Source organism: Sebastes umbrosus, chromosome 2 (assembly GCF_015220745.1).
Source record: "Sebastes umbrosus isolate fSebUmb1 chromosome 2, fSebUmb1.pri, whole genome shotgun sequence".
Classification (NCBI taxonomy): domain Eukaryota; kingdom Metazoa; phylum Chordata; class Actinopteri; order Perciformes; family Sebastidae; genus Sebastes; species Sebastes umbrosus.
This window is the reverse complement of record NC_051270.1, coordinates 37032528-37056461: the sequence shown is the minus strand read 5'-3', so window position 1 is coordinate 37056461 and position 23934 is coordinate 37032528. Positions and strand designations below refer to the sequence as shown.

Below are 23934 nucleotides of genomic sequence, written 5' to 3'. Positions count from 1 at the left end.
ATCACTTTAAAGGGTAACTTTGGTATTTTCCAACCTGACCCTGTTTTCCCATCTTAGGCTGAATTCACCAGATCAGACGTTGGGGCGATTCGCGCAGGGTTGTGCGGCAGTGTGGGAGAGTCACTGTAATGGTCCTTTAACCGCAACGTTTATCGTCTTTTATTCCCTCATGGCTGGGTTGTACAGCTCTGGATCACCGGCTAAAGCCTCGTTCACACTGGGAACGTCAGCAGCGCGTGGCGGCTGCGTTACCTGTTTTTTATTTCGGAGTCCGTGTTAACAGGTTGAAGCAGCCACACTGCCCACTGCACGTCTCACGCGCATCAGCTGCGTCTCAGCTGCGTGTCAGCTGCGTCTCTTCTAGAGATTCGAGGTCTCGCCTATTTTTGACACGAGCCGCGTTCGGTTCACAGCAGCAACAGACAGTGAAGGTGATCTATTGACTGAATATTAACATCATATCAGCAACATTACTACAGTTTCAATGTCTGCATCTGTAGAATATGTTACGGAGATGAAAAAAAGTAAAGACTTGTTTTTAAATTAACACTTTAATTTCAAAATAAAAGCCCTCAAGCTTTTTTTTCTGTGGACAGAATTCCTTCATTTGTTAACACAAGGCTTTTATTCTGAAATATGGGCCGGACAGTGTTGTAGAATATACGGTGACTTGCAGAGCTCCTATGAATGAATAAAGTACGGTGTTGTAATTCTGGATTATTACTATTATTACAAATGACCACATACTCATCATAGTGGTATCTAACCACACAGATATTTTTGCTTTTATTTGTCCAAGTTTTTGAGATATCTGTTTTAACGATTTTTGCCCCAACGCGATTACAATAGAGGTAAAAAAAAATGTTTTTTTTGGTGCTCTCAGCAAAGAAAATGTATACTATAAAAATTCAACAGCCACAGCTCTTTCCAGAAATAATGTTCCCATTACTCCGGATAATCAGTCCCCTTCTTGATACTTCTAATATAGTCTCAGTTAAAACTGTTGACAAGAGTTGACATTGGCCAGGGCGGCTGGGATTTCCATTGAACGGCACACCACCGTGTCTCTAAACATTGTTCAGGCCTTTGTGAATTAGCGAGGCACTTGTTTAACTACCTGGAGACTGGGCCAGGTAGGTAGGTTATGTGTCCTGATTGTGCATACACTTACACAATTATTCTGTCTAGAAACACTAGGAGCAGGGCTGCATTTTTTGACTGTTTTTGTTCTTCATCTGGAAAGGTCACATCCTGAGGTTCTAGTTCTAATTTGGTTTACTTGAGATAAAGTTATTTGTAGCTATTATCTTGAAGAGTCCTCTTTTGGTTGTATTTGATTATTTGATTTGAACAGCACACACCAGCCCTTTTTTTTCTTTGTAGCTCACCTCTTTTTTTGTGTTTTCTGAAGTTCCTTGTCAATAAATAACTTTAATTTACCAGTTCCACCTGGTTTTATGTAGCTTCCCCTTGTGAGCCCGGTCGTAACAACAAGTGCTGTGAGAGTATCACGCCGGCATGGTGACAATCACTGGTGCAGACACGTTGTGCTCCCACCACAGGTCCTGTAGAGAACCGATTAGATTTTAGAACATCTTGTTGCATACTTTTTAATATCAATAAGCAACCATTATGAAACTCTTAAATGATTGAATATATGATGATCATGATTAACTTAGTTCCTCTAGTTCTAGTCGTGGTTACAGCTGTCTATCTGTGTGTATTTTGTTGTTAGTGTCTCTGCACACTCCCTCCTAGACAAATTCCTGCACTCGCAGTGGTAACATTGTGACTATATTGATTCTCATTCTGTTGTCATGTCACCTGGAGCTTCTTAGTTGACACGGGTATGGAAACTTGACTTTGTGGACAATAAAAAAATCATATTAAGGCGTCTCTATTCAGATAGAATTTGCTATAGTCGTGATGCAGAAAATCTTATTTTACACCTGCAAAATCACCATATCTGTAGATGAATGGTGCAGCAAATGTTTGGGTCACGGCGACACCAAAGTTAGTTTCCTGTTGTGTAGAGCACCTCTTTACATTTCCATTTACAATATTACTAGGGCTGTCAATCGATTAAAATATTTAATCACCATAAATGACATGATTGTCCGTTGTTAATCACGATCAGTTGGCAATTAATCGCACATTTCTTATGTCTTCAAAATGTACCTTAAAGGGAAATTTGTCAAATGTTTATAACTCTTATCAACATGGGAGTGGGCAAATATGCTTGCTTTATGCAAATATATGCATATATTTATTATTGGTAATCAATTAACAACACAAAACAATGACAGATATTGTCCAGAAACCCTCACAGGTACTGCATTTAGCATAAACAAAATGCTAAAATCATAACATGGCAAACTGCAGCCCAACAGGCAACAACAGCTGTCAGTGTGTCAGTGTGCTGACTTGACTATGACTTGCCCCAAACTGCATGTGATTATCATAAAGTGGGCATGTCTGTAAAGGGGAGATTCGTGGGTACCCAGACAACCCATTTACATTCACATATCTTCAAGGGACCCCTTTGAAAATGGCTATGGCAGTGTTTCCTCGCCAAAAGTTAGCGCAGCTTGGAGCATTATTATTCCTTAGGTTTTCTAGTTTCATATGATACCAGTATCTTCACTCTAACTTTAAAACTGAGCCCAATACAACCAAAAAACGCGAGAAGAAATTTGCGTAAAAGAAAATAAATATTACATTTATTTGGCAGACACTTATTCAACCACTGTTGAGCCAGAACAGAGATGGCAGCGGTGTTTAATATGTACAGTAGTTGTACAGTCACATTTTGCAACAAAAAAAAACCCTCCCATCACATACTGTAAGTGTTTCCTTGAATTTTCTTTTCATTGACAGTTGGTGTGGTTTTCCTAGAAAATGAGAATGAAATCTAAAGCTGTGTCCCAGTTCAGGGGGCTTTGTCGAAGTCCACATTCTTAGACCGAATGCATCATAATTGGCCCACAAAAGCCTTTTTTGTGCTTTTTGAAAGGATTCTCCCAGTGCGGCTCAGAAGTGCAGCGGTTCTTGTCCAAATTTGGAGGACACGAGCAGTCTGTTCTCTGCAGCTCTCCACACCCCCATTATCCGTCGTCCGCTGCTCTTTGTTTACTAGCAATTATTTGGTTAAATCACTTAAATTCTGACACTTCTTTGTTGCTTTCTGCTCATTCACGCACATCTTCTTTTCAAGTGTATTTTTGCTCAGAAAACAGTGCAGAGTTTTGCCATCAAATCCAAAACCATTCTAATCATAGCACAGCCTCTCTCGCTCTTCCACAGCTAACCAGCATTTTCGGCTTTCTTTGATATGCAAACACTGTTTTTTTTTTCTGTGGATGCACACATTAGGGGTCTGTTAGATCCACGCAGTTGCCATTAGTAAAAAAAAAGAAGTGGCTTAGTAAATTCTGGATGTGAGAGGATCAGCAATGAAAAGAAAGCCTTTATAATGGTGATAAGGCTCATTGTTTGTATTTTGCACAGAGAAACAGATATGTCATTTTTTTAGTGTCTGTCAGGCTTCACAATTAGTTACAAATGGACTGCCTGCCAACAGATTATTCCCCCTCATTAAATATGCTGTAACGCAGGGATACAATAGCTACCGCTAAATGCTTCATAAAATAAACACTGGCTGTGAAGTGGAGTTAATGCCTTTGATAATTATTTCATGAGTCAAATCGGGATGACTGTTTCTGCTCGTCGGGTGATTTCAGGCCTCTCGAAGCCCCCGAGGAGGCTTCCATCAGTGGAGGAGGGCGAAGCTGGAGAGCTCTCGTCCTCCGCTTTACTCCTCGTTCGATGCAAATGATTCTTCTCTCCAGCTGACAAGTGTCAGCGGCTCTGTCTCCTGCAGCACGGTTTAGACGAGCTGTCAGCTCGGTGCCCTGCCGCAGCCGCAGAGTGATGTATTCATTTAATTTCAGAGCGATGACATGCCGTACAAAGACGGCCGAACTGGCCAGCCATACCCGTACTGACTCTACCTCTCTCTCTCTTTCACACACACACACACACGTAAGTGAGTAAGCAGCCCCTGCTCGGTGCATGCAAATGCGATTTAATGTTGTAGAAAAACACTTCCCTGTGATGCTTGTTAATTTACTGTGTGATAATTGTTTTAGTATTAACACAGCCTGCTGTGTGGGGGGCTGATGGGCCGTCATTAGCTCCGCGGAAAGCTTTGAACTCGGTTATCTGAACCCTACAAGACGTCCCCTCCTCTCATTTTCCCTTTGTCTTTTCTTGGTTACAACAATTCATTTGTTCATCTTCATTCTTGTTATGTAGGAAACGCCGCGCCACGGCTAATGCTTTATGAACTGAAATGTATCAACAAACAAAAATGCAGGCTTTCGGGTAACATTCACCCAGCAACTGAAGGTGCTTTATTGTGCATGGAAATATGTTTTAAAGGCTTAGGGGAAAAAAAAACAAACATGTGAAAGTCATGTTTTCAAATGTGAATTATTAGATTTCACATGCCAAATAAGATATTTCACTAGTAAAATGTCCATATGTACCTTTGATAACATTACGACATTGGTAAAATCAGATGAGACTTAAACAAACAAAGTGTCTTGGTAGCCGAGTGGTTTCATCGCAAGCCATATAACAGCAGCAACGTCCCAGGTTTGATTCCGGCCTTGGGACCTTTGTCTCTCTCTCTCTCCCATTTCGACACTGTCCTCTGTGAAAGGCGAACATGACACAAAATAAAAACCACCACATTAGCAGAACTTGCAGTATATGAAAGAGAAAATGAAAGTGAACAATAAAATTATAACTCAAACTTCAAATTGAAAATATCCATCACAGTTTATAGACCTACTTCCTGGTTCTGCTTTGACCTGCTGATCTTATCGTAGTTGTGAGCGCACACTCCCCCTGTGCAGTGAGGGATTAATAACAACACTTTGGTTTTAATGGAGGGGTACATAGAGCCGGGGTTCTCAAACATTTTGGGGCCAGGGACCCCTTCAGGACATTTTCCAAGCACCCCCTCTTAATCAAAACACCGTACTACCATTTGTACTCTTAGATGACATTAGAACTATTTGTATTGTAAAACGTTTCAACTTAAATACTTCAGACCTGTTTGATAGTGATAAACAGAAACTCATTTCAATTTGGATCATGTTAACACCACCTTTGTTTTGCCCTGATATTCCAGGTGTTTTGTAATCAGATGTAGCTTTAGCTGACCGGCTTCAGGGCTTCAATCGCTAGCAACTGAAGACACATGTCGCATTTTGGTCTCCTGTCGCTGTCGCTTGATAGAACTATTGTTATATTTTCTCAATTTAGCTAGTTTGCGTCACTTGAGGCTATGGACTGCTAGCTCGTCAGCTAGCTAGCTGGCTACTAAGCTAAACTAAGTAGCAACGGGAACGGTTTGTTGCGCCCTGACCGAAGTAAGTGATTCATGACAGATTGACGTGATGTGTAACCATCATATCAGAGTTTCTATTGGTCCAAAGCTAACATGGCTGGGAGTAATGGACACAATATGCTTGTTTTATTGGCACAAATGGTCCCCATCTGTAGATATATACTTTTTAATAATACAGCACAATTTTATAATTTATAGCAAAATATTTCGCGGACCCCCTGACAGAGTGCCACGGACCCCTGGGGGTCCCCAGACCTCACTTTGATAATCCCTGGTTTAGATAAACTGGCCATACTGTTGTTTGGCTTGTTTACAACAAATGTTTGATGCTTGTGTCCCCACTGGACTCGCATTCACAGATATCAGCTATTACTTTGGTGAATATAATGTTATCACAACTGATAGAAACCTCCTTCTCTTATGTCTCATATTCAGAGGCTGTACTGCAGTGCTTACACCAATGTGTACCTGGCCACTGTAAACATCTCATCTTGATATTTTATATTTCATTTGACTGTTTTCGGTGTTTCGTTTGTGTCGACTTCTTCTCAGTTTCATTCATTTTCCAAACAGAAAAGATGGAGAAATCTGCCTCCTCACAGCCTCCATTGATATTCTCTGGGTTGGGTCCACTCTCCCTTTCCATAAATATGCATGAGAGCCATAGAGTTTTGTATTGAATGGGCTTGATCCCTATGCGAGTGTGTGTTTGTGTGTGTGTGAACTTGTGTTTCAGTGTCTGAATATATCAGAATAGGCTAGGTTCTGGCTCGGTTCGAGTTATGTATCAGAGAGCTGTGTCACATACTGTATATTGTGTGTGTGTGTGTGTGTGTGTGTGTGTGTGTGTGTGTGTGTGTGTGTGTGTGTGTGTGTGTGTGTGTGTGTGTGTGTGTGTGTGCGCGCGCGCGCGCGCGCGCGCGCGCGCGCGCGCGCGCGCGTGCGTGCGTGCGTGCGTGAAAATGTGAGAATGTGAGAGGCCAGTGGTTCCAGTGTTGGGGGTCATTTTGTGCCACAGGGAAGCTGAAATGTCATGACTGGCTGCCTGCGGCTCTCGGGCTGCCGCCGTCTCTGGCTGGCTGGCTCTTAATTTAGCGTGGCTGATGAGGGTGGAGAGTCGAGCGCACGCGGTGCTGGAGACGAGCCGGTGTGACTGCAGGTCGAACGCCTGCGGTCACACCACCAAGTGAGGACAGTCGGTGAAACTGAGACAGAAATGTCTTTCTTTTTTTTCTGTTTGGTTAGACCGGCTGACAGACATCTTTTTTACACAAAGCCGACGCTGAGTAATCGCTCTCAGTAGCTGTTTGATGAAGCATCAACTCACCGTCCTTCATGTGTACACACAGTATGATTGTTTGTCAGCTGGGTAATGAAATTACAGTGTGTGTTTACAGGGGTCAAGATGAGAGTGACCTCTTTTTAATAAATATTGGATCAGCAAGTCATCGTAGTCTGCTTAAGATGACGACCGCAGCTACAAACAGATTGTCTGCGAGACAGAATGACATTTAATTCTTTGTAGTTTTAATCACACATTTTGATTGTGTAAATATATTTTTGGCCTGCGAGCATAAGGTTGAGTATTTTAGTCTGTCCTTTAGTATCAATATTCACGATCCCAAGGTGGAACATTTTTGGATATTTTGTCCAATCAGGTCAACATTTTTCCTTGATCAAGACTTTTGGGAATGCCTGTCTTCAGTGACCTCCTGATCTCTTCTCTCTAGCAACTGTGTGGCCAAATATTCCACTTCTATGCAAGAAATGTCAACTTCTAATTGGCAGATTCACATTTTCTTTACTAATTAAGTCCCTCAGGATGAAATATTTCCACATTGGATGCTCTTTGAGCGTTCCTTCAGGTCAAGATCTCTTACAAATGAGATACATTATAATCTAACTGGTTACTGTAATATTTCTAAGCCAGATGATAAAACCTTATTATTATAGTTATTTTAAAACCTACCAGCGGTTCGTCTGTAAAACGAGCAGATTTGTCATTAGGTATGCCAACACTTTCATATTATTAGACAATAAATATTGTAGCCTTCTAAGCTATATTCACACTACGAGCGACAAAAGCAACAAAACGGCCTAACGTGGCCAGCTACATTGTCGCCGTTGAAGTGTTGCTCAAGCGCTCGTTGACCTATTTATGTCGTTAAAGTTGTAGTAGTCAGTATATTTTTGGCATCATTGGGCAAAAATTCCATAATAACCTTTCAGCATATTGTAATTCAAGTGTTCTGAGAGTTAACTAGACTTCTGCACCTCCTCATGGCTCTGTTTTCAGGCTTTAGAAAATCGAGCCTGTGATGGGAGACTTTGACCGTCCTATTGGCTGGGCTCCGGTCATGTGACCGGAACTTCACGTTCCTTCACCAGATTTCACAATGGTGGCGGCGTCAGAAACGTTTTCATTTTACAGCTAAACCGTACACCACAAGATGATTCTGAGAATATTTGAGGAGAGAAATAGGCATTACAGTAACATAATATTGATTCATATTTGATCAGCGCTGCCTAGTTTGACCGTTTGGTCGGAGTTCGCGAGTGATTGACAGCCGGCTCTCATAGACGGCAGACCTCAGATCAGCTCTTACTCCTTGTTTTTCTCCGGTCTGTGAAATCTTGCAGATGCCGTTAGGAGCGCCAGAGGACACAGAGGCACATGATTTTTTTCAGGTTACTTGTTTCATGTACCACTGTCACGATATAGCGACCATTTTATAAAAATAACTTTGCTCCAATCTCACCTATTGATGCTTTAAATACCACTGGGAACCGGAATTTATTATTTACCGTGTCACGACCATCACGCGGCGACGAGTGTCGGGCGTCAGTTTGTAGCTTCGTGTCACCGGCTTCCATTGAAAATTACTTTTTAGCCTGTTGCTGTGTCGTCTGCAGTGTAAACACAGCATCAAGAGAGGCTGTCAGGGTTTTAAACATTTGCTCATGTTGTATATAAATCATTCACTAAGGGCCTAATAACAGCTACTCTAGAATAATATCATTAGTTTAGTCTTCAGCAGAGTTTTACTGTTCCATGTAGAGGAATGGTGATTTTTATTGTCACTTCTTTTTTGTTTGCTTGTCTTTTTTAATTGATCATTTGTTTCAAAATACTGGAATATGCCCATTTCAAGTTGTCCTAGATGACCTCTTCAGATTGCTTGTTTTTTTCTTACCGTCAGTCCAAAGCTGAAAGATATTCAACTTGCAGTTATATAAAACAGAAAAAAAAAAAAAAATCTCACAATTGAGAAGATGGAACTTTTGCTTCATAATTATGGAAAACAGAACCTGTTAAAATAAAAAAATAAATGACTCAATAAATAAATAAACATCGTTAAATGTAGAAAAAATAATATAAAAAAATGAATGTAGCCAGTAATTAATTGATTAAAGGGACTATTTGTAACTTTCAGAATTTCTTGTTAACAGCGACACCTGTGGCTGTTAAGTCAACGAAAGTCAGCGCCGGGCTTGCGTTTGCTCGCTCTACATAGACATGAACGAGCATCGCTCAAAACAGTGAGGCAACACACATCAGCTAAAACCACAATATCACTCTATATTTCACCTGCTTGGCAGTAATGTTAGCTGACCAGACGAAGGTCTCTCCATGAATCAATGCTGATCCTAGTGTTGGCTTTTCCTACTTCAGCGTCGGTGCCGGGGCTCTGAAGCAGGAAAAGCGGGTCGGTGCCGGAGTTTGCAGCGAGACACGTTATCGCCTCCTCGACCGGGTGCTTCAGCCTCCCGAATGCGCCCGCAGGGGAGACGATAACGTTTCTCGCTGCGGAGCCCCGTCACTTCACAAGACACAGGAAACCTCTGTTGGTCTGGAGGAGCTGCAGCAGTTATTTCTGCACAAACGTCCACTGTACATTCACTAGATATTCTCAGAGCTAAACTAACTCTTCTGCAGTGTGGAGTGAGCGCGCGTTCACGTCTAGAGGTGGAGCGAGACAGCGAGAACGCGCGCGCTGTCTGAGTGAAGGCAAGCAGGCAGAGGAGACGAGAGTACAGCTGCCACACGCGCGAGCGCTCATATGTTCCGACCCGGTACATTTATACGCTTAAAAAGTTACAAACAGTCGAAATTTATATTTCTATTTTAATTGACTTCTTTATTTATTTATCTTTGTATTAATTCCCTTATTTATTTAATCTCCTGTTTAATTTTCCCTTAAATTTATTTATGTATTTTTTTTGTATTTATTTATTTATTATATGCACGATTTTCCCTTTGCACTTCACCCCTTATTTATTTCCCGAAACGTATTTATTTCTGTATTCTTTTCTTTACACATTTCTTTTTACATTTCTTTATGCATTCCTGCCTTAATATGTAAATGAGGGGGCTGTCACTCAATGTGAGTCATTTATTTATTTATTCTTTTTTTTTTTTCTATTATTTTGGTAGGTTCTGTCCTCCATACATAATGACTTTAAACATGAATCAATTATTCAGATAGTGGTGGCATAACTTTTCTGTTGCTGTACTAATCAGTTAATTGACTAATTGTTTCAGCCTTATGCAGTGATAATCTAAATGCCACTTCCTCTCTCATTCTGGAATCAAATTATATGTATAAAATATAAATTGTTTTTATTTTCATCTCTCAAACAAGTTTTAGAAAACAATTCACCAAACTGCTTTGTACAAGACCTACCCTGCACACACAATACTGAGTGTCCAGGAAGCCGAGCCGTGTCTGACCTCCTCTCTTCTTCTGCAGTTACTTTGAGCTGGAGAGCAGCGGGGTGAGGGAGGAGATCCGCTACCACTACCGCTTCAAAGGCAAGCCGCGCTCCGAGTCCTTCCCCTACCGCCTCGCTGACGGACAGTGGCACAAGATCGCCCTCACCATCAGCGCCACCCATCTACTGCTGCACGTCGACTGTAACAGGTAAACAGACATACACACACACTGAAACACCTTGATGTCTCTGTCACTAGTGGCGATTTATTTTTACCGTGCTCCTTTGAAGTGACACATCTAATGAGCTGTCTGTGTTTATCAAGGTAAATATTTGTTCTCTACTGTCTCAGTGCGGATGACAGGCTGTTAACAGGGCTGACAATGAAACATCCAAGGACAAATTAACACACACGAGGAAGGGCTGCGTCTTTATATAGCCTAGAGAGGATGTGTGTTCAGCTCACACTGTTCCATAATCAAGTGGAAGGTAACAATGACATAATCGCCTCATCGATTGGGCAGTGAAGGGCCTTTTCTAAAGGAGCACTCAGTCAGAGCTGATCTATAAACATGCACTTCAGCTGTGACAATCCTCTCTCAATCCTCACACTCCTGAGAGCCAGGAAGCCATCGCTTGTCCCTTTTCTTAACACAGGCGCTAGACAGACAACGCCCGCAAACAAGCGGCGTAAATTTGAGTAGAGGCAACGCTCCGTTACCTCTCGCGGATGAAAAGCTATATGATGCACGGGAGGATCGCGTTGTCGTATTGATTCTTCCCAGACGCCTATTATTCCCATCAGGCCGGTGGTTTGTCGATTAATTATCGCCGCAGTGGCTTGTCTGTCAGATGAGACTGTGGCGAAGATAAAAGAGAGCATCAGAGTGTTTCTGGGGAGAAGAGTTCAAACCTAATTGGATAAAATTGGAATCAAAACCCTTTTGCTTGCTCGCAGTGCTTCGGGTGAGTTCATTAAGTCATGGTTAGATTGAATGAGTTGCTTCAGTGCTGTTTATCATCTGACTGTGAGTGGTATGACGCTCAAGGTTGATACTAAGCTGCTGTTTTTTTAATTCCTGGCTGAAAGGAATACTTCACCCACAGAATGACCATTTGTATATCAGCTACTCACCCCGTGTTACCTTGAATTCTTGAAGAAAATGGAGAAAAGTCTTAATGAATTGAAGTAGTAACAACCTCTATCACAACATGCTTTTACAAACTCTCACATAACTTGTGCAACGTATCCTCGTACAACTGTTAACCTTATGAAAAGTTATTCCTTATTTTTTGTGCGTTTTCCTACAAATGTCCAGCAACGTGTCATTTCCACTCGTTACATGCGTATAGTCTTTTCAGATTTTAGGAGTAAAATCTCATCGAGATTAAAAATCTCTTTTACAAGAGTGTCCTGGCCAAGATATGCAGCAGCACAGTTACACGGTTGCAGAGTTAAAGATAACATAACAATTGAAAACGAAGACAAAGAGCAAATTACAGAATCATAAGGAATAAAAAAAACATGAATCCACATTCAAAACATCTGCGACCAGATTTGCTTGCTTCGAAATCTTTCAGAAGCACTTTAAAGACATTCAGTGAGACCAGCTCTTCAAGTTTCAGGTCATTTTGTAACTGATTCCAAGATGAGGGAGCAGCATACTTGAAAGCCATTTTTCCCAGTTCAGTACAGACTTTTGGGGATAGTTAGTAGGATTAAGTGCTGGGAGAGAAGATGGTAACTTCCCATACTTTTTTTGAAGGATATAGGTCCGTAGGTAAGATGGAAGCAGACCAAGAATAGCCTTATAATTAAGAACACGCTAGTGGTTCGATCTACAGGTGGACAAGGCAGACCATCCTACCTGAGCATACAAAGAGCAGTGGTGCGTAAGGGCTTTCAAATTTGTACTAAATCTCATTGCTCCATGGTAGACGGTATCCAGCGAGCGTAGGCTTTGAGAAGATGCATGTATGTATATAACATCGCCATAGTCCAGCACAGACATTAAGGTGGCAGCGACAAGCCTCTTTTTGGCCTTGAAGGAAAAGCAAGACTTGTTTCTGAAATAAAAACCCAATTTCAACTTTAGTTTTTTCACCAGCTGCTGAATGTGAGGCTTAAAAGTCAGATAATCATCAATCACAATTCCAAGGTACTTGTATTGAGATACAGACTCAATTTCAGGGCCCTGAAAAGTGGTGACAGGAGGGAGATTCAGTGGCTTAGATTTTGCATTTGAGAACAGCATGAGTTTTGTTTTGTCAGCATAAAAGAAACTTTCGTCTTCGCAGGAAACAACTTGATTAGGTTTAGGAAAAGATTGTGGCTCGGGTTAAAATAACTATGGAAGTGGCGTAACTTTAGTACGAAAAATATAGGTCGTATAAATCAACATGGATTTCTGATTTCACATGGGACACGAATACCTGTCTCCTGGGCGAAAGTCAGGTGTTTTTTGACCCATCATCAATCTCCTTCCTAATGTGGCTTTTGTCGCTCTTTACACTTCCTGGTTCACGATTATGTGGATTACATGCAAATTGATACGGGAGACGTATGAATTACTTATGAAGATTACTTTTTGTAGGTGTAGTTAGGTACAGTGTATGAGACCAGCCTGACTCGTGCAGTATAATCCAAGTCTTGTTTATCCAGTCGTATGTTCAGTACTTCCCAAACACATACGTCTTTGCTAAAACCTTCATATTCAAAATGCACAAACGGTCTCTCATCGACGCAGGCGCGCTATGAGAAGTGTTTTAAATAATCAGGTTTTAGTGAAGATGAATGTGTAGACTACACGAGTTGTGTGACAGTTTGTAAACGGATGTTTTTGACGTGGTTTTGCTGTTGCTTTGTTGTTTTTGATATCAAATCACAGCATGGCTTTATCTATGGTGTTCTTCAAGGTCTTGATGTCTTAATGTGGTATTTTGGAGGGAGTTTTAAACTAAATTTAGCACCTCATCTGTGTTACAAAGGGTATCAACCCACAAATGAGAAACAACTTATGAGTCATAATAGAGCATGGGAATGGCCATCAATAGTTATCTCGAGGAGCTTTTTACATAGAGCAGATTCAGTCCAGTTCAGTTCAGCTTTATTGTCCCCTAGGAGAAATTAGGTTTAGCAGCCACAAAATACCGAGCGTTTCACAGTCACATCAATTAAAACAAACACCAGACAATACAAATCAGACAAGACGGTACAACATACATAGCTTAAAATAGATCACCATATGGAGATAAGTGATCCTTAAAAGTGTTCAACAGACCAATAGCTACTGGAACAAAGGATGCCTTAAGTCTCTTAGTCCTCCCTGCAGGCATCCTAAAGCGTCGTCCCAGGGACAATAGCTCAATCTGTCTTCGCAGGGGGGTGATCAGACCAGTCCAAAATGGCGTTGGCCCTCCTGAGGACCTGTTAGTGATAGATGGCAGTAAGCTGAGCCTGACTTACCCCAGTGATTTTACTTACCACTCTAACAAGGCTATTACGTCTATTTTTGCTGGACAAAGTGAGGTTGCCAAACCATGCTACCATAAAAAGGTGAAGACGGACTCAATAAAACCTCAATTAAAAAGTGTCATCATGGTTGCACTCACGTTAAAGGGACTGTTTGTAACTTTTTAAGCGTATAAATGTACCAGGTCGGGACATATGCGCGCCGCTCGCATATGCGCACTCGCGTGTGGCTGAAGTCTCTGCTCCTCTGCATGCTCGCCTTCACTCAGACAGCGCGGGCGTTCTCGCTGTCTCGCTCCACCTCTAGACGTGAACGCGCGCTCACTTCACACTGCAGGAGAGTTAGTTTAGTTCTGAGAATATCTAGTGAATGTACAGTGGACGTTTGTGCAGAAATAAATGCTGCAGCTCCTCGAGACCAACAGAGGTTTCCTATGTCTTGTGAAGTGACGGGGCTCCGCAGAGAGAAACGTTATCGTGTCCGACCGGGTACCGGTGTCTTCCTGCTCACTCCGGCTGCGGTCGGGAGATGATAACGTTTCTCGCTGTGGAGCCCCGCTGCTTCAGAGCCCCGCTGCTTCAGAGCCCCGCTGCTTCAGAGCCCCGCTGCTTCAGAGCCCCGGCACCAATACTGAAGTAGGAAAAGCCAACACTAGGATCAGCAGTGATTCATGGAGAGACCTTCGTCTGGTCAGCTAACATTACTGCCAAGCAGCTGAAATATAGAGCAGCTGAAATATAGAGTGATATTGTGGTTTTAGCTGACGTGTGTCGCCTCACTGTTTTGAGCGATGCTCGTTCATGTCTATGTAGAGCGAGCAAGCGCGAGCCCGACGCTGACTTTTGTTAACTTAACGGCCACAGGTGTCGCTGTTAACAAGCATTTCTGAAAGTTACAAATAATCCCTTTAAAAGAGTTCATTTTTCTTAGAAAGAAAAGACGCTGCTTTACTTTCTTTAAAGACGGCATCTGCATTAGGTTCAAAACACAGTTTACTATCAATAACTGTGCCAAGATATTTGTAGCTGTCCACCAGTTCAATCATCAGGTCTAGACCGTACTCTATAGTTTAGAGACCCAACAAGAGATCTCCCATGAGCATTGCATTGATATGGTAATGCACTGTGGCCAGGTAAGGGCTGGGCGGTCATCTGCCTCAACCGGTTGGGTTTTGAGAGAGAAAGCGACAGAGAGAGAGAGACAGAGAAAGACAGACAGAGTGAGAGAAAGACACAGAGAGACACACAGACAATAATCAGTAGCAGTTGATGTAAAAGAGTGATAACACAGCTATCAGAATTAATAGCTGTAATAATAATAGAAATATAACTAGTAATAATAAAAGTTAAAATCATGTGACATCTACTGCTCCCCCTAAAGACCCCCTGCCCCCCCTAAAAAAGACAAAAATGGTGTCTATGTGGGTCTCAGAGGGTTAAGACACATTTTTTATCGAGTGTCTCTTGTTGCTTTCATAATACAGCTCTGTCATGCTACCTCCAGACATAATGCTTCTATTTAACTATTCTCTTTTGTCTCTTTTATCATGTTTTTTTTTTGCCATAACAAAGGCATTGTTGGACAGGTACAGTACATCAGCCGATCCATTACCAGACCTTATCCATGATAGTAGTACCTTGGTTCAGGTATTCAGTAATGAATACATGAAATACAGCTGGCAGTATTTCGCTAACATCACACACACACTGGACAGACTACTATCTTTGAACTCGTGCCCTCTGATCAAACACAGCAGACCACAATCAGAATGCTAAAATACCTGCAGCTTTCTTAATGAATGGAAACTTCTCTCTGAAGTCTTTATTCCATTAAAACACTTCCCCTGACCTGCTGACAGAGTCTGGAAACCTCCCCTCACTAATACAGCAGAGCCTTTAACATTCAGATTGAATTAAAGTAAAGATGAAATAAAAAAATAAATAAGGAAGAAGCAGCTGCTGAACAAATTAAAAACATGAGTCACCAGTTTGCCTTGATGTGGGAGGAACAGATGACAAAAGGCATCGCAGCGCTCTTTAATAAAAAAATTCATCAGCGTAAAAATCCCCAAAACAAAAAAACATCCACTAAGAACATGATTTCCACATCTTGTAGGTTGAAAAATCAGTCACTGCTAAAACTTTTTCCTAGAAGTATTTTAGTATAGAATAACATTGCAAAACACAACTGCAACCTGTGGGTGTCTTCTTCACCCCTGTTGGTTAGTGAGTGCAGGTCAGACAGAGGGAAATATGAATCCTCATACACCTACAGCTACACAACGTCATCTGTTTGCCGGCTACATCTTATTTTTTTGTGAAATAGGTGGGCGTTTTATTTTAAACTAGAATGGCACTCGGAGAGCGCAGACCTCCGCCAAGGTGCCTGACTTTAAAAACAGATCACAGCTCCCAGCTGGCGGTACCGTGATGTGGTCGGCTTCTTATTAACACTGTGTGTTTCCGTGTAACGTATCGGCGGATGCCTCTCTCATTCAGCAGCCTTGTTATGTCTGTATAACGTTACACTACGTTGTCTCTCATCCCGTCATCTACCGCTTTTTCCTTTCTCACTGCGGACGGTCAGCAGCTCCCGCACACACATCCACACACGTATCTCTCTGCTCTCAGAAGGAGGCGGGGTCACGCGTCGGTGAAAACATAACCTCCTTGGCCCAAGGCATTTGGCCTTGGCGGAGATAATAAACCCAGCAACACATTGATTGGTAATGCATGCACTCTAGGCTTGGACGGTATTAAGGTATACCAGGGTTAGGGATGTTAATAATTAACCGTTAACCGGCATTACAAATTTTAACCAATTAATGCTATCGGTTAAAAGGTTAAAATTAATTTTAAAAAAATAATAAGGAGAAAAGCCGGTCCACCTTAACAGCCCACCTTAAGAGGCTGCACCGGAGTTGCAGGATACAGGAAGTTGGCTCCTGTCTTGAGCTGAGGAGTTGTAGGATTTAGTCACCGACAAATAAACTGTACACACACACTGTTACAACTACATTCACAGCTATAACGCTACCGACAACCCCACACTCACCGCCGCCACACACACACGGCCTGTCGGACACTCGCTAACGTTACTCTGGGCATTTTGGGTTAAAATTACCCAGGAAGTGGCATAACTTAAGAACGAAAGTAACGTGACAAATAAATCTACGTTGACTTCTGGTTTCACACGGGACCTGAACACGGTTTCCACCCTGACCTCTTCCCTACGCTGTGTTTGTCGCTCTTTATACTTCCTGGTTCATGATTACATAGATTACATACAAATTACAGTGCATTACCTTTTGTAGGTATAGCTGTGAACAGTGTATGAGAACAGCCTGTTTCCCTACAGTGGGAGGAAGTGGGGACGCATCGTACATCCAGTATATACAGTCTATGTTTTTAGCAGCCTCGACTTTTCATCACAAAAACAATATCCTACTTCAGGGCTTTCCTTTAATCCATCCATCCTTCTTATAATATGTTGTGTCCAGTAGTGCTTTGGATGGAGTGGAGAACAGATTCTCAGTGTGGATCTGTTGTGGCAGGAAGGTTTGGAGAGTCCCATTATCACCAAAATGTTCACATACAGTTTCCAACGAACCGCAGCACTTTAGAGTCGTGTTACACCTGAACAATGTTGCTGAAATTGACATAAGGTAACAGTTTCTTTAACCGGGGCGTTCACCAATGCAAGCAGTCAGTTTGGTTGTCGTTAACTACCAACTTTAAATATGCCGCTCTGCTATCCACTCACTTATTCTCATTCACCAATACGCAGAAAGGATTTGAAGATGTTTATGCAGAGATGCTCTAGGAAGCTTTTCTTGGAAGATCAAAGTGCGGCAGGGCGAATGTCACCATGGTTACCGAGCCCCCCCTCCCACCTTAGATGTGCAGTCGTGGGTCAGACTGAAAGGTCACCCACCTCATCTGCCGCTCTGCTCTCAGCTCTCTGATCACATGTTGTCCCCCGGCCATATTTCACCGTGACCCACGGCAGCACCGGCTGACACCACCCGCCGGCAAATCAGTTTTCAAATGGTCTTCAAAAGTAGCAATCACGGCTCATGATACCTGTCATCTGAGAAACAACACGACACTTTAGCCCGATGTGACTCACACCCCCCACCGCTATCTCAAAAAACCCCATGGTGAAACTCCGCAGCTGTCGTATCAAAGTGTTCTGCATGTTTTGGTCCGAAATAGCTTTTGAAAACAGCAGCTGAAGTGGTTCTCTTCAGTGTTTATTCGGTTTGACTCTGCCCACATAGCATTTGGCTTTTCACTACAAGGGCAACGACCTCTGCTCGAATCCTTTAACATCACCAGGAACCCCGGCATGCTTAAGTGCAAAAGGATACCAAAATAAATCTCTCAAATGTTGTAGTTTGGATTGCCTAAAGGGGCTGAAATGAGAACCCATTACACCAAACTATATTTACTCTCATCTGACTCTTCAGTAGAATAGAATATGTGCATGTTTTATTATCATTAGTTCTCAAGCCATAAAGCTTGTAATTTGATGCTTTTATATAGCTGATAAACACTGCAGTGAGCAGAATATGTCCAGAATTACCAATCAGACTTTCCCACAGGGCACTAATGAGGATAGTTAATATGAGGACTGGATTTAGATTAGTTACAAAGAAATGAAGTTGCCAGATTCTCTTTTTTTTTATTTGCATACTGATTATGCAAAGTTTCAGTGTGTGTGTTTCTTCTCATCCTTTTTTCAAGGTTCTTAAAGAACTAATGATGATGAACTCATCCCTCACAAATTCAGAATTTCAATTGTATTTTTCCCCCCTTAGATGTTCTCTCACACTACTTTGACAGCAGCTAAGAAAAATGTGGCTTTGATGCTAACTTTGTACAAGGACCAAACACAAAAATGAAAAAAAAAAATAGAAAATAATCTTCCTGCTAACCTGATCATCTCACTCCTCTTTAAGTGTTGGGAATGATTCCCCCATTCAAAGCAAATTGGCAGCCCCATTACCCATTGCATTTAGCGCGATCTGATTTGTGCACCAAACAGCACTTTATTGATTTCAAGGCTCATTAAATCGTTTTAAGTATACGTAAATGTGAGCGGGTGCAGTGTATCCTCACACATTCAGGTGGACTTTTTACCGCCCTGACAGCTCTTGCTTTATCGACGCCTGTTTCGCACCCAAACTGTGACGCACACGCCGATTGATGTGGTGATTAGGTGGACAAAGGTGACTCTGCAAAATGAATCATCAAGGCAAGTTTATGTATGTAGCACATTTTTCATGCACACAGACAATTCAAAGTGCTTCACATAATGCTTAAAAAAACAGCATCAAATGTTAAAATGCAAATTAAAAGAATAGAAGTCTTTTTTTTTAAAGCACATTTTAAAAAGTTAAGAAGAGCTGCATGAATACAGGATATAGGAGGACAGGAGGGTTCATGATGAGTATCGAAGGTTCAGTCAAAGGCGGTGGAGAAACGTGAAGTTTTTAACCTGGATTTAAAGGCGCTCAAAGGCGGTGCGGATGTAATATTCTCTGGACGTTAGTTCCAGCTCTGTGGTGCAGAGTGTGAGGACAGTCGGCAGCCTGAGAGGGTTCATATGGTAAAAGACAGTCAGGGATGTATTTTCGGTTGTAAGCCATTGAGAGATTTAAAGAAAAGCAGCAGTACTTTAATCTCTATTCTCTGACACACTGGGAGCCAGGAAACCACTTTGGTTACTGTACGGATTAAACACGCAAGATGTAACAGGGTTTTGCCTGACTCCCAGCCCAGGCCTAAAATTAAAATGTGTTATACAGGTAGCAAACTCCTTTAAAGGGACTGTTTGTAACTTCTTACACGTATAAATCATTGCGGGTCGGTGTCCTATGCTCGCTCGTGTGTGGCTACGCTGTTCAGACTCAGACTCCAACACAAACTACACGGAAGCACCAAAACCGCAAAGTTATATCTAGTGAAGCCCGTCTTGCAAAACAGTATTAACTCTTCCTGCGTCAGCCTCCGGACCGCGGTCAGAAGACACAGGGGAGACCGTAGTTTTGGTCTCCAGAGCCGGAGTTTCTGCTGTACTCTGCTCCTCTGCCTGCTTGCCTTCACTCACACACCGCGCTCGTTCTCAATCGTCCTCTCGCTCCACCTCTCACGTGCATGCGCGCACACTACACACTGCAGAAGAGTTAGTTTAGCTCTGAGAATATCTAGTGAATGTTCAGTGGAAGTTTTAGCTGACGTGTGTCACCAAAAAAGTTTTTGACCGATGCTCGTTCATGTCTATGTAGAGCGAGCACAAGCGCGAGCAACAGGATGCTGACTTTCGTTGACTTGACGGCTACAGGTGTCGCTGTTGACAAGCCATTTCTGATTCTTACATAAAGTCCCTTTAAGGAATAACTGGTAGTGCATAGGTTGTGTGCTTAACGTTAGCAAGCGTCAGTGTGCGGTCATGAGGCAGACGGGGAGAGCGAGGGAGTGTGTGTGCGTGTGACGGACTGATGGCAGTAATGTTATAGTACTGAGTGTAGCAGTGCAGAGTGAGTACAGTTTAAGCTGCCGGTATAATAAATGCTACAACTGTCAAGTTCACAAGCTTGCCACAGTCTGTTTACTGAAGGGGTTAGCCCCGAAGTTAGCCGCAACTTCAGGCGCTACTCGCGTCATTGTCTCTGCACTGTTAATTATGTCATTGCGTAATCAACACGTGCCAGATCAGCGTTAGCTGGTAGACCATCCTTAATAAATACAGACATGCATATTTTTTGTTGTAAGCTCTATTTGGTTGAGTTGCCTCTTAGCGAAATGCTCTGATTGAATTTAAGTCCGCCTGGTAAGCGGTGATGCAGCGTACATGTCTAGGGATTGTATTGTGAAAGGTAAGGACGGGAGGAGTAATGAGGCATATTTTACGAAATTAATAAATACAAAATTGCGCTGCCCTCTCTCCTCTCGTCCATCTGCCGTTTTTCCTTCAGTGCAATGCATGATGGTATATAGTGATTGGTTAGTGACCATTGGTTGTACATTACTATTCACAATGCATTGTGGGATACTTTGAGTTTATTATAGGGTACAATAATTCTCACTATACATACGGACACCACTACAAAATGCCGAACTCACTATATCGTTTGCTACATACTATAATTAATACAGTGTAAAGGATGTGAGCCTGTTAGCTTGTTTTGGAGTTCCTCTACCCCCCTAGTGTCCCAAAAATGCAGCTTTAACAAACAAACGACAATAACATTTTGCAGAGAGAAAAAGTATACACCTCAGAAGTCAGTAAAATAAAATGGTGGAGAAAACAGATGATTTAAGGATAGTTGACGTGTCTTGAATTGTAGACTCATTTAGGACAATTTTGTTTGCAGTTACATCGTCTGATAGAAGAAATGTATTTTAGCAATCAAAAACATCATGGGATAATTGTCAAGTGATTGGTACAATGGTGTAAATATCAGCCGTGCGACCGGTGCAGCTGTACAGGGACAACACATTTTTTGCAGCTTTCTTATTGTAGCTAGGCCCGGAGTCTTTTAGGTAACTATTGAACGATAATCCTGAAAGTACTTACAAATGTGATCACTATATATATATGTATACAGACCACCTTCTGATAAGAGGCTGGTTTGAAGGAGGGGGTTACATGGTGACATAGCAATTGTCTGCTTTGCAATTGTCTGGAGTGGTTGTGTTGGCACACACTGGCGTACGCTTAATTTTGGGGGAAGGCTGGGGAGGCCTCTCTCTCCAAAGAAACAGAATGCGATACAGCTACAAGGCATATTTAGTTGGCTCACTTTTCTGGTTCTCAACTGGGAAAAAACTTCATCTCCTGGTCACATGCTTCCCTTCTTTGGAGGTTATCAAAGAGCATTCTGGGAAATGAATACAACACTTAACCAATGTCGCACTTAATTCTGGTGCTTTTGCTCCCATGAATAGCTTTAAGATAAGCATTAAGACGTAGTAATGAATTCAGACGCTAACTGGTGAAATGCCTTTGACCCCTGCTCATCAACGTCATTATTTAATGAATCAAATGTTCCATTTGTCCCCCATCTATATTTTACACTTTGCACCCGTCGGGGATGATGGAAATTGCTCATCAGGGCTCTATTCTTTACAGACTTGCTCTCCATCTACAGTAAAGTCTGATGAATCAGTTTTCTTTTTACTGAGGGAATGATTTCCATGTATATTTTTCATCAAGGACACATGAAATAACAGCAAATTAATGAACAGTATCTTTTTTTTTTTTTTTTTACCATATTTTATAAGCAATGTAATTAATTATTCCACACATTAACTAGAATAATCATAATTATTAATTAGATTAATCGTTGCTGTCACAGTAACGGAACATTTCAAGTTTGTATGCAAACAACGAGAAACGGCAACATTATCCTCTATTTGACGGACTTATTCCGTTTGGATATCCCCGTCATACCCGTCCGTGTCTCTGACGCTGTTTGTTACAAAAAGCAAATCCTCTGGCTTCCCCGCAGGGCAACGTCTTCAAATTGTACCTGTCGTATTATTTGACCGCACTACGAGAGTCACTGTGTCCAAAGTGAAGGACTCTTACCTGGGGGCAGGATTTGGACTTAATCTCAAGGTGGATCAGAAACTCGAGGGTTCATGGAAATTTCCCCCGTGACTGTTTACTCGTCTGTCCTTGTCTGAGATCGATCGGAAGGAAAGATCGGAGGTAAAGAGGTAAAGACATGTGGGCAACATGCTGAGGGAGCACAGAGGGGGCAGTGTCGCCTTCAGCGGGGATAAAGTCTGTCAGTGAAGGAAAAGTACTCCATAATAAAGCGATGGAAACATGTTCCATCTGTACAAAAATATCAATAGCATCAACGTTCCTACCAATGAGAATGCTAATGATAACCATAGAGCAACATAATGGCAAGATAACTATAATAATGCCAATTAGAATAAATCAAAATATCAATTAAAAAAAAATCAAAACACTGTTTTAAAATGCTTTGCAAAATCTTAACAACCAAAAACCTAAATTATCTCAATTAAAGGCAAATATAGTAGCTGTTCTGAGCTTTCAATCATATAACATGATGCTCAGTTATCATTGAATTTTAGACCTTTAAGGACTTCTTAGCCTAAAAGTTCATTCTTGAACTTGAGGTCAAAATGAACTTTGAAGCTCAATAAAATGCAAAACAAATGTTTTATTAAAATGTGAATTAGTGTTGAGAAACAACATCTTGTGCTCTGGGAACTGGTGATGGAAATTGTCTTTTAATTTTTGAAATTTTGTTGACTAAACAATTAGTTAATCAGAATGATAATGAATAGAAAAAGTGGTAATAATCATGCCTGGTACACCCTGACATAGACTTGCTGACTCTGATGCTATTGATCTCACTACTGTCACTTTATCTTCAATGTATCATCAATTTTAGTCTCCATATGCTCTTGTATAGTTTTCCATTTTACTTTTTTATCCTATTCTTTGTCTTATTCAGGGCTGGGTTAACGCAAATTTGTTTTAATGCTACTAATTTCTTTAACACATTAACATAACTTGCGATTTTTAGGTTTTACCGGTTATCAGTTTTAAAGCTAGAGTAATACTGGCATCATATGAACCTAGAAAGCTAAGGAATCCATCGGTACCAACCATGTCATCCTAGCTTGTCGCGAAGGAGGCTACATAACGCTCCAAACTTGCGGTGAATTTTGGCGAGGAAAAACTGCCATGGCCATTTTTAAAGGGATCCCTTGACCTCTGACCTCAATATATGTGAATGAAAATGGGTTCTATGGGTACCCACGAGTCTCCCCTTTACAGACATGCCCACTTTATGATAATCACATGCAGTTTGGGGGCAAGTCATAGTCAAGTCAGCACACTGACACACTGACAGCTGTTGTTGCCTGTTGGGCTGCAGTTTGCCATGCCTTGCATTTAGCATGCAGGACCTGTGAGGGTTTCTGGACTATATTTGTCATTGTTTTGTGTTTATTGATTTCCAAAAATAAATATATATATACATTTACATAAAACAGCATATTTGCCCACTCCCATGTTGATAATAGTATTAAATACTTGATAAATCTCCTTTTAAGGTACATTTTGAACAGATAAAAAAATGTGCGATTAATCATGGTCAATCAGGCAATTAATCGCATTTAATATTTTTTTTATCGATTGACAGTCCTAGTTTTTTAATATACCTCTTAATATAACTTTCTTTTCCTTTCTCTATTTATCTGTACTATTGCTGTCTTTATGGCGCTGCAACAACCAGATCCCCCCTCTGGGGATCAATAAAGGTTTATGTTATCTTATGTAATA

General features: G+C 41.5%; 1 protein-coding gene across 1 annotated transcript in view; it reads left to right on the top strand.

Moving 5' to 3' along the window:
* LOC119500673 (protein kinase C-binding protein NELL1-like) overlaps window positions 1–23934 on the top strand; it is a 384179-nt gene that overhangs the window by 68738 nt on the left and 291507 nt on the right. The window contains exon 4 of the mRNA XM_037790521.1: window positions 10168–10338. Within this exon, the coding sequence (XP_037646449.1) occupies window positions 10168–10338 (171 nt within the window). The remainder of the gene's footprint in view (window positions 1–10167; window positions 10339–23934) is intronic.